The 15,709-nt window shown below is 35.9% G+C and overlaps 1 protein-coding gene across 1 annotated transcript in view; it reads right to left on the reverse strand.

The window, feature by feature from the left end:
* Positions 1 to 15,709, reverse strand: part of MEOX2 (mesenchyme homeobox 2) — a 53,115-nt gene continuing 37,406 nt past the window's right edge. Inside the window, exons 2-3 of the mRNA XM_066318205.1 lie at positions 13,666 to 13,838; positions 1 to 1,310 (exon numbers count right to left, since the gene is read on the reverse strand). Coding sequence (XP_066174302.1) covers positions 1,086 to 1,310; positions 13,666 to 13,838 — 398 coding nt within the window. The 3' untranslated portion in view covers positions 1 to 1,085. The remainder of the gene's footprint in view (positions 1,311 to 13,665; positions 13,839 to 15,709) is intronic.

Below are 15,709 nucleotides of genomic sequence, written 5' to 3' on the forward strand. Positions count from 1 at the left end.
TTATTTAAAAAGGATTATTTATTAAACATATTTCTTTACAAAGTACAATCAATAGTTTGCATTAAATTTTGGGGTTTGGTATTTGCCTGTATGTACACAAAAGCTTATAACAGAAAATGTGTCTTGATTTTACACATGGGACACAATATAGAGTTACCTTCATATTTTAATTCCTACCAACATAAGCAGTTGATACTAACTTTCAGTTTATCTGCTGTTTTTTCAAACTGAACATGAAGCAACAACATTTCTGCAGAGTGTCACCATTTATCTATGTACTCAATTATGACAAAGTAGAAATGAATAATCCTTTGGAAAGTTTCCACTGAGTATGAGTGGAACATGACATTTTTGGCAGGTTACTGGACTATCCTTATGATAGTAAAAATCACTTTTTGCAGTTATAAGATAGGAAGAATTGAGGAGCTAGGTAAATTTAATAATACCCTATTAGCAGCAGTTGATAGTAATGCAACATAAGGTTTGTTTTGTCTGTCATACAAGGATGTGTCCTAGCAGACACTATTGTATTGTTCTCTACTTGAACAAAAGTATCTGCATGTATTGTATGTCTTTGGAGAAACAAAACAAAGATATAGAGAGAAAAAGCCATTTATTGTCATGGGTGACTATTGCCATCAGCTAATATGAATGCATTGCTAAAAATTAGTGAAGACAGGAAAATGCTGTAAGGTAAATATATACAGAGTTAAAATACATTTCTTATCCACTAGATAGTGATTTTGTGGCACTGTGGTTTTCAGAATATAATGTCTTTTGGGAGCAATGTAATTGTCAGTGCAAGCTTAAGCAAAAATACCTGCCCGCTGTCATAAAAACGACAAACAAATCTGGAATGTTCAAAGTAGTTTGTCTTCCACTTCTCCACTCTTGAGGCACCTTTAAGACATGGCACTTACTGTAAACCATCTAAGAATCGAGAAAAGCAGACACAATAAGCCTGAATTTTCTATAGCAACTTTAAAGATCACTGCCAGAGTCACTTGCATAAGTAAACGATGCCTGTGTAAGGCTTGCCAGCAAAGCATCTTTCCTGAGAACGGAGCTGGGACACTCTCTGTGTATCATAAGTGTGCGTGCTCAGAGCTGTGGTCGCTGTCGTGGCTGTCGTCGTTGGCTAGTGAGTCCCCCGTGTGCTGGAGCCCGGCGGCGCCGATGCCGGAGAGCTCAGAGGGGAGCAGCGTGCCCTTTTTCACGTTCACCAGTTCCTTCTCCCGGGCTGCTGCCCCTTGCTGGCCCCCTTTTACACGCTTCCACTTCATCCGTCTGTTCTGGAACCAAACTTTGACCTTCAGAGGAGAAAGACAAAACAGGGAAATAAAGATCGGGTCACTGAAGGTAAAAAATGAACTTTCTACCTGTAGCACAGCACTTGGGGATTGTATTTTTCAAAAGTGCCTTTCTGTCTGGATGGTAAAGAGCTTAGCAAGGTTTTCTTGAAGATCGGGCAATTCAGTTTTGGATGGGATGTGAACAGTGGGGATAATGACTGCAAGGGAGGAAAAAAGGGGTTACTCTAAGAAGACAGCTGGGGTATCTGCTACAGACAGTTCTGTAGGAACATCTCCGAGCCCTTTAGAAAACATTAAAAAGATCACTTACTCTTGAAAAACGTATTAATGCCATTTGTCAAGGAGACAAATAAAGGCAAAATGTTTCCCATCAAGGGACTGTGCAAAACAACATACATACTGGGTAACAGAGAACTCTTCATCAGAGGGTAGTTACTCTGCAAAGCAACTTGCCTGAAAAGTTCATGTTTCTTTCTGCTTTGTTTCTGAAAGCTAGTGATGATTTTCAGGTGCAGAATCTTAAAGGTGCTTTTTTGTTCTTAACTTGCTGAAGTATCTGAAAGATCATTTCTTACTGTAAGAGCTTAAGACTTCCCTGTCTATTTCACAAATGTATTCAAATTATTCTAGTCAACCGATCCTTTATTCTGCTAACAAATAGACAAATAAATACCCCCAAAGCCAGAAGGCAAGGAATTTATAAATTTGAGTCGACAATATCAAATAATTTCAGATAAGAATGAAAAAAGAAATTGGTAACATAGAAGACTAAAAATGTATCTGTGTTTAAATTGCATCAAACCCCAAGATTTTACTCCAGCTGAAACTCATTTCCCCCCCCCCCGCCCCATCTCTGTCTGGAAATATAAGTAAACCTAAATTATTTGCACTGCAAACCACAATGTTTTTCAATAGCCAAAAGAAAAGTAAGGAGAAAAAAAAAAGATGCACATAGCAGCTGTCAAATATATTAAAGATTAAAGGCTGATTTCAGATCAGCTTCAAGTTCTGTCACTGAGAACAGTATGAATAGAATATTGTTCGGTTTGATTCATTTAGAGTTAATGTTGCTGAAAAATCTTGTGTGTGTGTGTGTGCAGCTCTTTGGATGAAGGTTCCACAGAAAAATAAACAATGCCTGCAACATTTAACTTGGGAAAAAAAGCAAGGAAGCTTGCAATGCTGGTATATCCTCTGCTGTGTTTAGCAGAATGTGTTTCAGAGTTTTAAAAGAATCAGCAAGCAACAGGCACAGCAGGATATATTGTACAACATGAGTAACAGAGCCACAAAAATGCTGTTTTGCTGAATCTGTCTTACACATCCAGGAAACCTCACAGTTTTTAACTTTTACTATTGCTTTGAATTTTACGTTTAAATTTTACTACAATTGAACTGATAGATAGTGTCACTATTTTTGTAAATGTATATAGGAAGGAAGAGAGGTTATTTTTTAAATACTCTATATTCCTGTTAAAGCCAAAGTGAGCTGTTAAGGCAAATCACTTGGGAACAGAGCAAAATGATTCCAGGTTAGTTAAGAGTCTTAAAGCACAGGATATCTTTCCTCTAGTCAACTCATCAGAGCCAAAAACATCTAGCTTGCAAAGTGAAATAAGTGTAAGAGGGAAGGTATTTATTATTGGCTGCTGTGATGATGGAAATTAACCTACTCAGGAGTGGTATCAGAAGTGTCTGTGGAGACGTCTTTTAAAGGGTACAGCATTGGCAGCTTTCTGGTAGAAGTGATAATGGTATTTTGTTTGATTTTTAGGGTTTTTTTTTAAACAGTGAAGTTTCCCTTGCAAATGGCACTGCTCTACTTGTGCCAGACAGTGCAGTAGATGCAATTGCGATCACAACATCAAAAAACATCAAAAATAATATACTTTGGATTAGACACATTATCACAGGGTATTATCACACTACTTATGAAATGAGTGCCAAGAGAATTTTCTTTGATAAGAAGAAATTACAGGATTGGAGTAATTGTTAAAACATCAAAGCAATTCTCTGCATATTTTTATGTCCTTGAACATTCACAGAATAATTCACAGCACTCAAAGCCTAGAACAGAGTAATAATATATAGAAAACATGGTTTCAAGAAAAATGACAATGATACATTTGAAATAAAAGTTTCAGTCCACAGACTGGATGCAACCTATTTTGACTTACTGGAACAGGAGGCACCCAGGCCTTCTGGATGCAGTCAGTTCATTTGTGGATACTTGAGAAACGGAAGCTAATACTCCTATGACCTGTCAGACACTGTCCTGGATGGGACAGGAGTGAGCAGGATGATTACTGCCTGGCTTGTGTTACAGGTGCTAATTATTTCTCTCTCACAGACAAAATTAATTCTCACATCTGCTGAGCTGACATTTTTTTACTGTTTTCTACTGTAATTTATTAAATTATTCTAGGTGGATTTTTTTATGACAATATGTTTTGGTTCTGCTTGTTATAATTCAGGCCACTTCACATAGCAGAGTTGAGAGCAGTCTGTCTCATTGAGTATTAAACCCAAAAGATTGACCCCAACTTCCAGGTAATGAGTAGTTGAATCCAGGCTGGGGAGTACATCTTCACTCAGATCACCAACCTTCAGATCAGCTTGTAAGATCATGCCTAAAGTGCCTCCACCAGGGGGTTAGTAGAGGTCAGTATCTGCATATTAGTTGATCTAACTCAGTAAAGGGATGATGACTTCCCCCTTCAAGAATAAGCACAAGATGTATTTGCATATTCCTCCAAGGATCCAGCATGCATCTATGTCAGCAGGTGTCCCATGGCATTTGGGGAAAGCTGGGCTGAAACGACTCCAGCTAGCTTTGCATGCACTCTCTTGAGCGTAGAAGGGAGAGAGTAACCCTGACAATCTCATAGGAGGAAATACACTTCTGACAGACATATAGCCTTCCTGTAAAGAGGAAATGGTAACAGTGTTAAAAAAGGGAAAAAGGGGCCTTTTTTTATTTAGTTAGTTTATTAATTTAAATAAGCTGCATCTGATTTACTACTACAATGTAAAATAAGCAATTGCCTTTTTGATATGTCAAAGATTATTCTCAAAAGCTAGAAATCATTTATAGTGAAGTTTATAATTGAAAATATTGTGTTTATTTTGATGCCATTGGCTGTGTTAATGTACGACAGGGCTCTTAAATAAGGGAATACATGATACATACATAAAATATTTTGTAATATATATTTCTTTATATCCTCCATTATGAAATATTGAAGTCTACTTTTGATCTGATCTAAAGTACACTAATGTCAATGTGAGTTTTTTCATACAGTTCAATAGACTCTAAATGAAGACTTTAATGCTCATGTGCTAATAATATGAGACAGGTACTTCACTTGTTATTTCCTCTAGAGATCAAATTTAGATATTGGAATTCTGAACTTCCTTTGGAACTGAAGAGTCAGTTATAGAGGGTATAATTGTTACTGATATGTGATCCATTGATATTTTAGTAATGGAAAGGAAGTGAAGCAAACTTTGTGTGACATAATTCAGAGCATCAGTTTATCTTGGTTCATGGAAAAACATGCTTTTTAAACACACATTTAAATCTCTCAGGTCTTGTATAACCATGAATCAAAGCAAAACATCCTGAGAAACATAAGGGAGAGAGGTCAAAGAAATAAGATAGAAAATAAAATAAATAGACACAAATAGAATAGAATGGGAACAATCAAGAGTGACAGAGAATGACTGAATAAATGAATGAAAGAAAAATAAAGAAAAATTAATATAAAAATAAAGGAGAGAGAAAAAAAATCCTTACTGAAGTGAACTTGAAAAATTTTTTAAATTTCCCCCAATGAAAGAACTATGGTCACATTTATGACTTTTGCAAAAAAATATATCCTTTAAAGAATCTTAAAGATCTATTGTGACAAACTTAATAAGATTTACAAAGCTTTTAATGTTATTTTTCAAGGCTAAGTTAGCTCCAACAGGGTCTTAGTGTGCTCACCACCTCCCAGAATCAGATTCTGATTGCCTACTGTTTATTGAAATGCACTCCCTCTTCTCCACCCTTTGACTAGCACAACTTGACTGTATAGAGCAAGCAGATGTATGCACAGAAAACAAAGGAAGTGGCGGGAAATGAGCTATATTAAAGATGATGGTAGCATTAACAGCTGTTTCTAAATAAGCCAGTCTATTGAGCACATCTGCTTACTGGCACGAAAGCCCTGTTTCTTTTCCCTTAGTCAACAAGTTGTTTAGCATCTGCATCTCCACATCTGATGATTAGACTGTTACTTAAGATATGAGTAAATTATTTCTCATCGCGTATCTCCTGATGTACAAGATAAATGTTTTTGCTGAGACCAATTTATTTTAAGGTCTGCTCCGTAGGACTCATAGGAGGGGAGTCAAAACAAGGAGGTTGACATTATTATTGTCTACATTGCCAAAATAATTGTTACGCATTTATGATATATAGGTCCTTAGTAGTCTTAAGGGCCACATGATGTTCTGTGTTCCATGTGTAGCTTTAATATAATTTCCTGATGTGGACATCAACAAATAATTTTGATTAAAAATGTAAATATTTCCTAAACTTCTGGTTGAATGCTCCTTCTTCAGCAGAGCCTTTCAATCATGTTAGCTTTAAGAATAGTTGACTGATAAATTAATAACTGAATTCAAACTACCTTAGTTGCACTATCTGCTCCCTTTATTCTTTTAAGAAAAAATCCTTTCTCTTTATAAAAGCTATTTTCTGGAAATGAAGAATTCTTTCCTAAAATCAGGTTTTCTATTCCAGGTTTTAGTGGCATGAGTCCCAAACAAGATTAAAATTTGAGGCCTGATATCTAGAGAGCCTTAAAAAATTAGAAACAAGAGTGCTGTGCCAGTTGTAACTGTTCTTTTGCTTTAAGGGATCCACATTTCTAAGCAACGGTCTTTGCAGTCACTATCCTAAATTCTATGTTTTAATGTAACTAAATGATATGGCATGAAGATCAGAGCATCAAGTCTTTAAAGCATTCTGTCTCGGTCACCCACTGTCCATTTTCTTTCGCTTTTATTATTTTTAAATCTTTTTATTTACTTTCCTCTAATACAGACAAACTATGAATATCAAAAAATAACCCTGAGTTCTTGAAATTTAAAAAAAAAAAAAAAGAGGTTTACTTCTAAACTTTCTTTGGCCTTGAAAACATTCCTGTTATTTTTAGATAGTACATTTATGCTGCCAAGTTTTAAGGATAGTCAAACTCCTGAACTTTACAGAAATCCCTGGTGTTAGACAGCTGAAGCTTACCTTTTTGCATATATAGAGATAGTATTTTCATGATAGTTAATTCAGAAACTTTTAGAAGTAAATGGAAATGTACAACCTACAAAAAAAATGGAAGAGTTCCTAGAATATGACTTGAAGGAATTCCATTTTCTATTCCAAGGAAATTCTCTTAAAAACCTCAAGTATTTTTTAGAGATTAAAACTAGTTTAAATAAATCTTAGTATTAAATGTCTTCGTAGTTATTATAAAATATTTCCAAAATCCATCACTTGAAGAAAATTGACTTATCTTTGGAAACTAATGAGTGGTACCAGAACCTTGTGATTAAATTTATTTAAGTCACCTGCTCACTTATTTAAAATGATCTGCTCAGTGTTACATTACAGAACTTTGCACTGAATGTGTACAAGTACTTTGCAGCAGCTGTTGAGAAAACGGGGAGGTTTTGGCAGGTGCACAAAGGACAGCTGGAGCTTTTGGCACCCAGGAAGGTGTAGGAGTGAGTTCTGGTTTATCGTTACATAAAAGTCAGTTGAGATTTTGGTACTGCTTAGGTGATACATTCTCCTTTCTACCACCCACGTTTGAACAGGAATGGAATAGACATTATATTTCATAGGACAGCAGTGACAGCAGTACTTCATTCCAGTTTCAGAATCTTGGGGAGCACTCAGTTTACCTCCCTCTATTCTATCCAAAGAACAGTTGCCTTCTCCACCAATGGTCTTCAAAACTGATCCCATGATCAAACAGCTAAACCTCCTGAATCAAAACCTCTCTAATCTGACCTTAGCTAGATGTCAGTTAACATATCTTAAGCAGACAGATGTACAGTATTTCAGGTACCTTCCTCCTACTGACTTGTTTTACATAATCTAAGGATGTATTTTTTGTAAAATTAGTCTTTCCTTTTTTTTAGTTAAAGGCAAAGAAAGGCAATCTGTGGGGCTGCTGCTAAAACTCCCTCTACCTTATTAATACATCCCTCTACCTATAATACATCTTTTTAGAGTCTACTCTCACCCATTTCTTTACATATATATAGTACCTAAAAGGGACTCATAAGAATGGAGAAGGACTTTCGATAAGGGCATACCATGATAGGACAACGGGGAATGGTTTTAAGATGAAGGTAGCATTAGATTAGATATTAGGAAAAAATCTCTATTGTAAGGGAGAGGTTGCCCAGAGAGGTTGTGAACTCTCCATCCCTGCAAGTGTTCAAGACTGGAATGGATGAGGATCTGAGCAACTTGGTCTAGTAAAATGTTCCCTGCCCATGGCAGGGCAGTTGGAACTAGATGATCTTTAAGGTACTCTAACCCAAACAATCCCATGATTCTATGTGTGATTACAAATGTACAAAATAAACAAATGGTGGAAAACTAATTTGGGAGGAAGACGATCTTTAACTAAATTTTCCTCTTTGTGTAGGCATTTACCTCCATGAATTACTGAGATGTAGAGTAATTACTTTAGGATTAAAAATATTGTAACGTGCATCACTTTGCACCCATTTTGCACAGATCAATATTTCTCAATGGCCTGCATAAAAAATATCTCCTTTATTCTACATGCTTATTTTTAACTCTCCAAAATCTTTGGTCCTCCACTGATTTCTTCTATTTCTTAAAGTGAGTACAAATGACAAATTTAAATGACAAATTTAGCACTCTCTTGCTAAATAGCTGGCAGAAGCCACAGCTTTCTCAACTTGAGTATAAGAAGGAGCAGGGGTAGGTAATGGCAGTGCCTCACACACTTTGTAAAAGCAGCTGTATGAGCTGCCAATACTCCTGTCAATATCTCATATGCTTCTTGGCACAGGCAGAGGTTTCTCCCCACCCAGTACCTCATGGGGTTTCTCTGCAGGTGTAGGGTCGATTCACAACTAACAGCTTGAACTTCTAGCTTTGCATATGAATTGCTTGTTTGAATTTAATCAATACTGCAAATTAAATATGCTGATTAAATTTTTGCCGTGTGATTTTTTAAAAATAATTATTGTACAAATCTAAATTATGCACAATTTATAACTAAGTTTTCTAGCTGTATTCTTTCCTGAGAAAGAACAGAGGTAGCACAGTAAATCTTACTGCAGGTATTTATATTGCTCAAGACAAATATCAAAGTTTTATTTTATTAAGAGTGTTACTTTAAATAACCAAAAAATCTAAAGGATTTCAAGCCGCACAAACTCATTATTATAGTGTGGATAGAGTGTGCTTAACAAATGGAAGTGTGGAATGAGCAGCTGCCTTTCAGAAAAGATGTGACAGCATGACTGACAGATATGGTCAAGCCTGTCCTATCAATACTGTTTGATTTTGTTTGATTTTTGTTTGAAACTATTCACCACCTAACCTCAGAAAACTAGCTTCATAAAGTAGAAAACTAGTTATGCCATGTAATGCATGAAGAGATATTTATACTTCCAGAGGCTGTGCAAACACATGATGGAGGACTATTGGACACCCTGGCCTGGGTGACCAAGTGAAGCCATTCTTACCTTACCAGTGAAGTCTAAAAAAATGCAGTGATTAGCCTCCCTGGACCTTTGTAATGCTGAGAAATATTTTAATCAAGTCACTTGTGATGAGGCTTTGAGGTAGCCAGATCTGGAGAAAAATTTTCTTTTGGTAAACTTCATGGAATAATTGTATGGTCTTCACAATGCAGTGCTACAGTGTAGTACTATACCAAAGTATAATTTAAATAATAGTGCTGCTTGCTTCCATTTCTGGCAGAAAAAGGCATCACAAAGCTTCTTCGTGACTCATTCCATGTTGGTACCATATGCATAGAAGTCAAACACGATACAAAAGTATTCTTCACTTGGACAAAATTTTGTCCTTTGCCTATGCAAAATCAATGGCTTTAGGTCTTTTATAAATGATTGGTAGCTTCTAGGCAGATATTGGAAATCAAAGTTGAGAAGAAATAAACCTCTCATTCCATCAGCAGAATTTATTCTGACTAGGTGGGATTTTCCGTTTATGTTGGCGAACTGAAGCATTACATATTGGGACTGTTTATTCCGGTAACCTTAGCTAGCCTAAAGAACTGCAACATTACTCTTTTGATTAGCTCCATGCAAAAAGATCTTGCGAGATGGAAAGATCTCCTACTCTTTCTATATTTGGCAGGATCAACTCCATAAAAATGTCCGTTTTGCCACTCCTCTGATACCCCACTGCAGCTGCTTCCTCTCCTCATCCCACAGTGAGATATTAAAAAGTCTGCATGGAACCTTCTCCAAGTTTATCTGGACGTACAAAAAAGCCAGGAATGCGCTTGTCAAGCTTACAAATATCTAGGGAGCTCAGATAGTTTTTAGTCTAACTAGCTCTTCAAAATATAATAGAGGCCTGCCAGCTGAAAATTATTAAGTGCTGCCTGATCTGGGATTGTGAGTGCACTCTATAGGAGAAGGAGCAAGAATTATATGTACCTATATTTCTGGAATACTTACAATACCATAATAGAGCCATCCTACCACCAGATGTGCTTATAATGCTCTCAAAGTGCACTCTTAATATCTAGGCAATTGAGGCACTTATTTCATTTCATTCTCCTGTCTTGTAACTCAGGTTTCCTTTTTAGGGAGTGAGAGGATTACTTCCTTCTCTTGAGCCATATGTTGTTAGGGATTTTTTTCATTATTATTTTTTGTGAAATGGCCTTCCACGAGTCATTTATGTTTGAACTGATCTTGTAAATTATTTCAAAATTCAAATGAAGCCTTACTTTGATGACTGCAGAAAGCTTTAATACTCTTACATAGCTTTTTAAATATGGTTAGACATATGCTTTTTTCTACAGCTTGTTTAAATGCCAGAAAGGTAATTATGAAGTGTTAGTTGGTCAGTGCCTCTTTTAATCTGTGGCGTATGGTAGAAATTATCACTATAGTCAAGAGGAAGATAGAGATTTTTTAAGATAATAGGCTCCATGATTTATCTCACATCTTGGGAAATAACAGAAATTTGTAGCTTTAGGATGATCCAACAATACTTTTCTCAGATTATTTTGTTGTTCTTCCGTCTCTGAATAATACACTTGTAATTTTTTTTCAAATTCTAGTGAAAAAATAATGGTAAACAAATAATTCCATCAGGGGTTAGGTCTGCTCTCAAACCTATTTTCCAAGCAGATACATTAGTTCACCCAAAAGCCACCACTACTTTTTTTGCCATTGTACTATCTCAAGTAAGTTTCAATTCTCTGTATGCAATTTTCAATTCTATGTATGCAAATTTATGAGAGATCAAGAAATCTACCAGCACCAAGAGGTCTACAGCATGTGATGAGATCAAGGCTATCACTTGTGTGTCCACTTATTTCAAACAAAGGAACTACTACTACTTTCAAACAAAGGAACTATCAACTATTGCATTTTCTGTAATGCAGCTTTGGGGAAAAATACTGAAGAAAAATGGTTCTGCAAACAGCAATTTTCTAAGAATGCCACCTCACAGGAAAGAGAGGCAGGGGCATAGTTGTTAATTCTATCAGTATATTTTAGATAATTCTTTTGCACCTGTTTAAGGTAAGTATCAAATATTATCTCCTCTGTAGGGACAGCTAGTTTTTAAAAAAGTAGTAACACTAGTAAGAATAAGAATAAGTGCTGTTATCTCACTCAAGAGTAATAATTAATTTTGGTAATGATGGAAAGACATGTCCTAAAGGAGAGTTCCCTCTCTTAACAGGAGAGAAAAGAAATATTAATGCCACACCATGCTCACCCTGTAGTAGATTTTTAAGTCACTGGAGGAATACTGTAAAACAGGTATTCAAGAAGAGCCAAGTCTTTTGATTTATGGCATTCAGCTTCTGAAGTCTGCCGTAAACCATGGAAACCCACACCCAGATCCATGCTATTTACACCATTTTTCTGTCAAAGCAATGTATTCGGTTTAAAAGAGACATTTTTATTTTACATTACTTGGCTTAGTATGATTGAGAAACTGAAAAATATGTCCAGAATTTCCCTTCAGTTTTCTTTTTTTGATTAACAATACAGGTTTTATGCTTTTTTGTTTGTTTGTTTCTTCTTCTTTTCTCAGGCCATTTTACTGTGGGAACAGTAAAACAGAACTGGATTCTATCAAACTAAAAATCTTAATGCTTTCCTCTTCTAAGGTGGTGTTAAACAGGAAGGCAGGAAGGAAGGAAGGAAGGAAGGAAGGAAGGAAGGAAGGGAGTTATCTCTAGGAGCTCAGCTGTCATTCTGTGATAATCTGGGGAAGCAGAGAAGGATTAGATTACAGAATTAAATAGACTAATGACAATTCTTTAGAAATTATCACAATAATCAGCAGAATGCTTAAAACTGATGCTTTGTGACAGCTAGAGAACAGCAAGTGCTGCCATGACTTAAATAAATTCTCTGTGCTTATTTAGCTGGGCTGCCTTTTCCAGAAACAATATTCAATATTTATCTGTCCCTTTTCAGTATGCTAAATACTTTTAGACTAACTATTTTCTTCAGGATAGTGAACTCTCTCTTCATTTATCTGTACTACTCAACATGATCTTTGAATAAAAGAATATAGAAATTATTAGGGTAAACACTTAAATTCTAGGCCAAATTCACCATTATTAAATATAGGGATATATCCTGCTGACTGATTCATGTCAAATTGTCCAGTGAATATTTTTGAAAACTTATTTATCATTGTTCAGTTCCATGCTGACTGTACCTTTGTCACCAAGACAAGAATTCATTCATTCTCCCCTTAGCTGTCAAAATCAGGTGTGAATCTAAATAGAATAGGCAGTGCAAATGAAAAAAGGCAAAATTTTTCCATTGTTTGATAAAAAAATTACATGCTTCACAAATGTAACTACCGTACTTAAGTAACTGAAAATTACCCCAGTGAAACCTGGCAATGTGGCCAAATCAAACAAGAAATTGCTCTGTTTTTCTTGAAAAGCTCAGAGGCACAGCCATTCTCTAGAAACTTTCAGAGCAAAAAGCTATTGCATTTTCTTTTGTGAGTTAACATTCTTTTTTTTTTAGAAAAGGCTGGATTTTTGCTGGATTTGGTATATGTACCTATGGCACATGTTAATGAAACTCAAGAAAATCGCAAATCTTCTTATAAGTAGACTTCACAAATCATTATGCTATTTTGTTACCTACTTTTGACTATGTCATCATCTTACTAATTGCATCTAAAGCAATCCCTCAATCTCATACTGATTCCTGAAAAAAGAATGACAATTATTGGGCAAAAATATTTCCATTTTAATATTAAAACTGTAAGAAATATTTCATCAAATTTTGTGTACTTGAGGCCAGTATTCTAAACTTTACTAAAACACATTTTCAAACTGTGTACACTGATGTAATTATTATTTGAAATGTGATTTCACTACCTATTTAGTGTATAGAGATGAGATCCTGAAATATTTTAATACATGTGTAACATGGATATTTCCATTAGAAATCAATGTGACAACATGCATGATGAAACTTAAGCACATGCAGAAGTGTTTCCTGGACCAGGGTTTGGTGAGCAGGAAACCAATAACAGTGATAAGAAATTCCATCCTCTCTGCTTTCACAGAGCAGGGTAAGATAAAGGGTTTTAAAATGCCTGTATCCCAGTTTTTCTGGCGTTCCCATTTCTGCTGCCATCTGGAAACAGGATGTTCAGAAACTCTGCATTAATGGCCACTGCATTTACTTAATAGACTGAACCAAGATGCTCATATTTGTTGCATGCAGGCAAACGAACTACTTGCGCACACAGTGTTTGGGACCTACCCCCTCTTCAATGACATCAGGGTAGACAGATAAGAAAAGACATGCACCCATCTAACAGATCTATTACTCATGCTTTTATCTTCCATCTCTGCCTAATAGATGAAATTAATCTGTAAGTGCGACATATAAAAGTATAAATTACTGTCATAGCAGAGATATAATAAATGTATATAATTTTGCTTAAAACATTGAATTTGATATATCAACATAAATATTAGCATTATAAATAGGAGCTTTACTGTGAGGAACTACTAATCACTGGTATGTATTGGGCAGGCATTTTAAGTCAATTATTTTTCATCAGTACCTGTCTTTCAGTGAGGTCAAGGTTTACTGCTATCTCATATCGTCTCAGCCTGGTCAAATAGTTATGATGAGCAAATTCTGCTTCTAGCTCTCTGATTTGCTCCTTGGTGAAAGCTGTCCTTTCCTTCCTGGGTTTACTGTTGACCTCTGTCTTGTAGTTTCCTTCTTGGGAATCTGAAAAAAAAAATAAGTAAAAACTGATGTAATGACAAGCGTACAACTAAATAGAAAACAAGTCCAAAGACAACAATAAGTTAAAGTTATATTCTTCAAACTTTCTTCTCTCTGAAACACACCCTTACTTTCATTCCTGTGGATCATTTGCTGTAAATCAGGAAAGCAAAAGTAATTCTGGCAGACTTGAGCTGCTGCTTCCATTCACAAACATCAAACTTTAGCTTAAAACCTTGCTCTGTTTAATTTTCCAACAATTCTCTGAAGAATTTCTGCAAAGCTTCAATTCCTTCTCACTGTTGGCAACTGTCAGTGCATCTAACCAGTACAGGATATGTATCATTTGATTACTGGACAATGAGTAATACTTCAAGAATCTCTCTCTCCTATCATTTCACTAATACCTTAATCCAAAGCTGTTTTACAGCAGACACTTTAAGGTTTAGTCCAGTTACACCTTCAGGGAAAGCTAACAGACAAAGCATAGGAAATTGAACACATGTCAAAAAGAAGTTGGTGAGCATGTCCCATGGGATCTTCTCCTACTCATGCTATAGTGCAGGTAGGAACTTTTTGGCACAGCTGGTTGTCAGTATTTGACATTTGCTACCACTGAAGCTCACTACCTAAGGAATACTTTAGCCACAATCAGAGAAACTTTGCTGAAAATTTCATTATCACCCTTAAAATTCCTTTTACTATCAGAAACAGGTATATTTGGTCCTGAACCAAACTACTAAACTCAGTGATAGTAATTTTATTGCTGTCAGTGAAGTAAGTTTAAATAAATGAATGTTCAAAGTAGAAGAAGGAAAAAAAAAAAAAAAAAGAGAGAGAGAGAGAGGGGGGGGGGGAAGAAGGAAAGAAGAAGAAGAATTTAAAAAAAGACCAGACGTTTGTAAGTTTGGGTATGATACAACACCTATAAATCCAAAACTAGCAGTATTGTATGAGTATCATTAGTCAAATTCTGGCCTCACAAACCATCTTAAAAATGTCACAGATTAATTCACACTTCAGCTGCTGATTTAAAATAGAAACTGCATCAACATCCAAATGAACTGGCTTGCAAAAAAATCACTCCCTGGACTCTGTGTCAGATGAATCATCGGCAGTCTGAGCCTGTCCAACTGGCCAGCGAGTCTGGTTTCAAATCTACATTTTATAAAGGTATAAGAATGCTTTTCCTTTTTGACAGTCACTCTGTTACTTGGAAGGGAACTTCAGGGTTTTTTTGTTTGTTTGTTTGTTTGTTTTATGAGAACTGTTGATGCTTGACTCATTGCTATAGTCGTTAATTTTAAATGTTTTAAAGCTAATGGCTGCATATCGCCAAACCTCTACTTTTGCTGACATGACACAGAACCTTGCCTCAAATGTGAAGTGTAGTGCTGGCTGAGTGACTGACGGTATCCACTAAAGTTGTTGAGTGGATCTGGGAGTTGTTCAGCTGCATGTGGAGCAGGGATTTCCTAGGGTAGGACCACATTAGATGGCAGGCCCATTGACAATAGTGTGGGGCCAAGGACCTTTTCCAAACTCAACATTGAAAATTTGATGCTTCAAAACAACCTTACACCTAGAAATTCACTTTTCTCCCTTTATAATAGTGGGCAAACTAGAGTCACTGTAACTTCTCTCCAAGTTTTTCTGTTTCAGGAACATGCGCATTGTTTTTTTCCCTTTAAATTTTCTTGTCTGCCATCCCATTGTAATGTCCAGATATTAGTAGATCACCTGAATTTAAGTACTTAAACCGCTATACCCCCATTCCATTGAATCACTGAAGATAGATACTAAATTGTTATTCTTGCCATTTTGGCTTACCATTATTATACTGCCAGATATGTTTCATACAGGTTTGAAAGCAG

This window comes from Sylvia atricapilla, chromosome 1 (assembly GCF_009819655.1).
Source record: "Sylvia atricapilla isolate bSylAtr1 chromosome 1, bSylAtr1.pri, whole genome shotgun sequence".
Lineage (NCBI taxonomy): Eukaryota > Metazoa > Chordata > Aves > Passeriformes > Sylviidae > Sylvia > Sylvia atricapilla.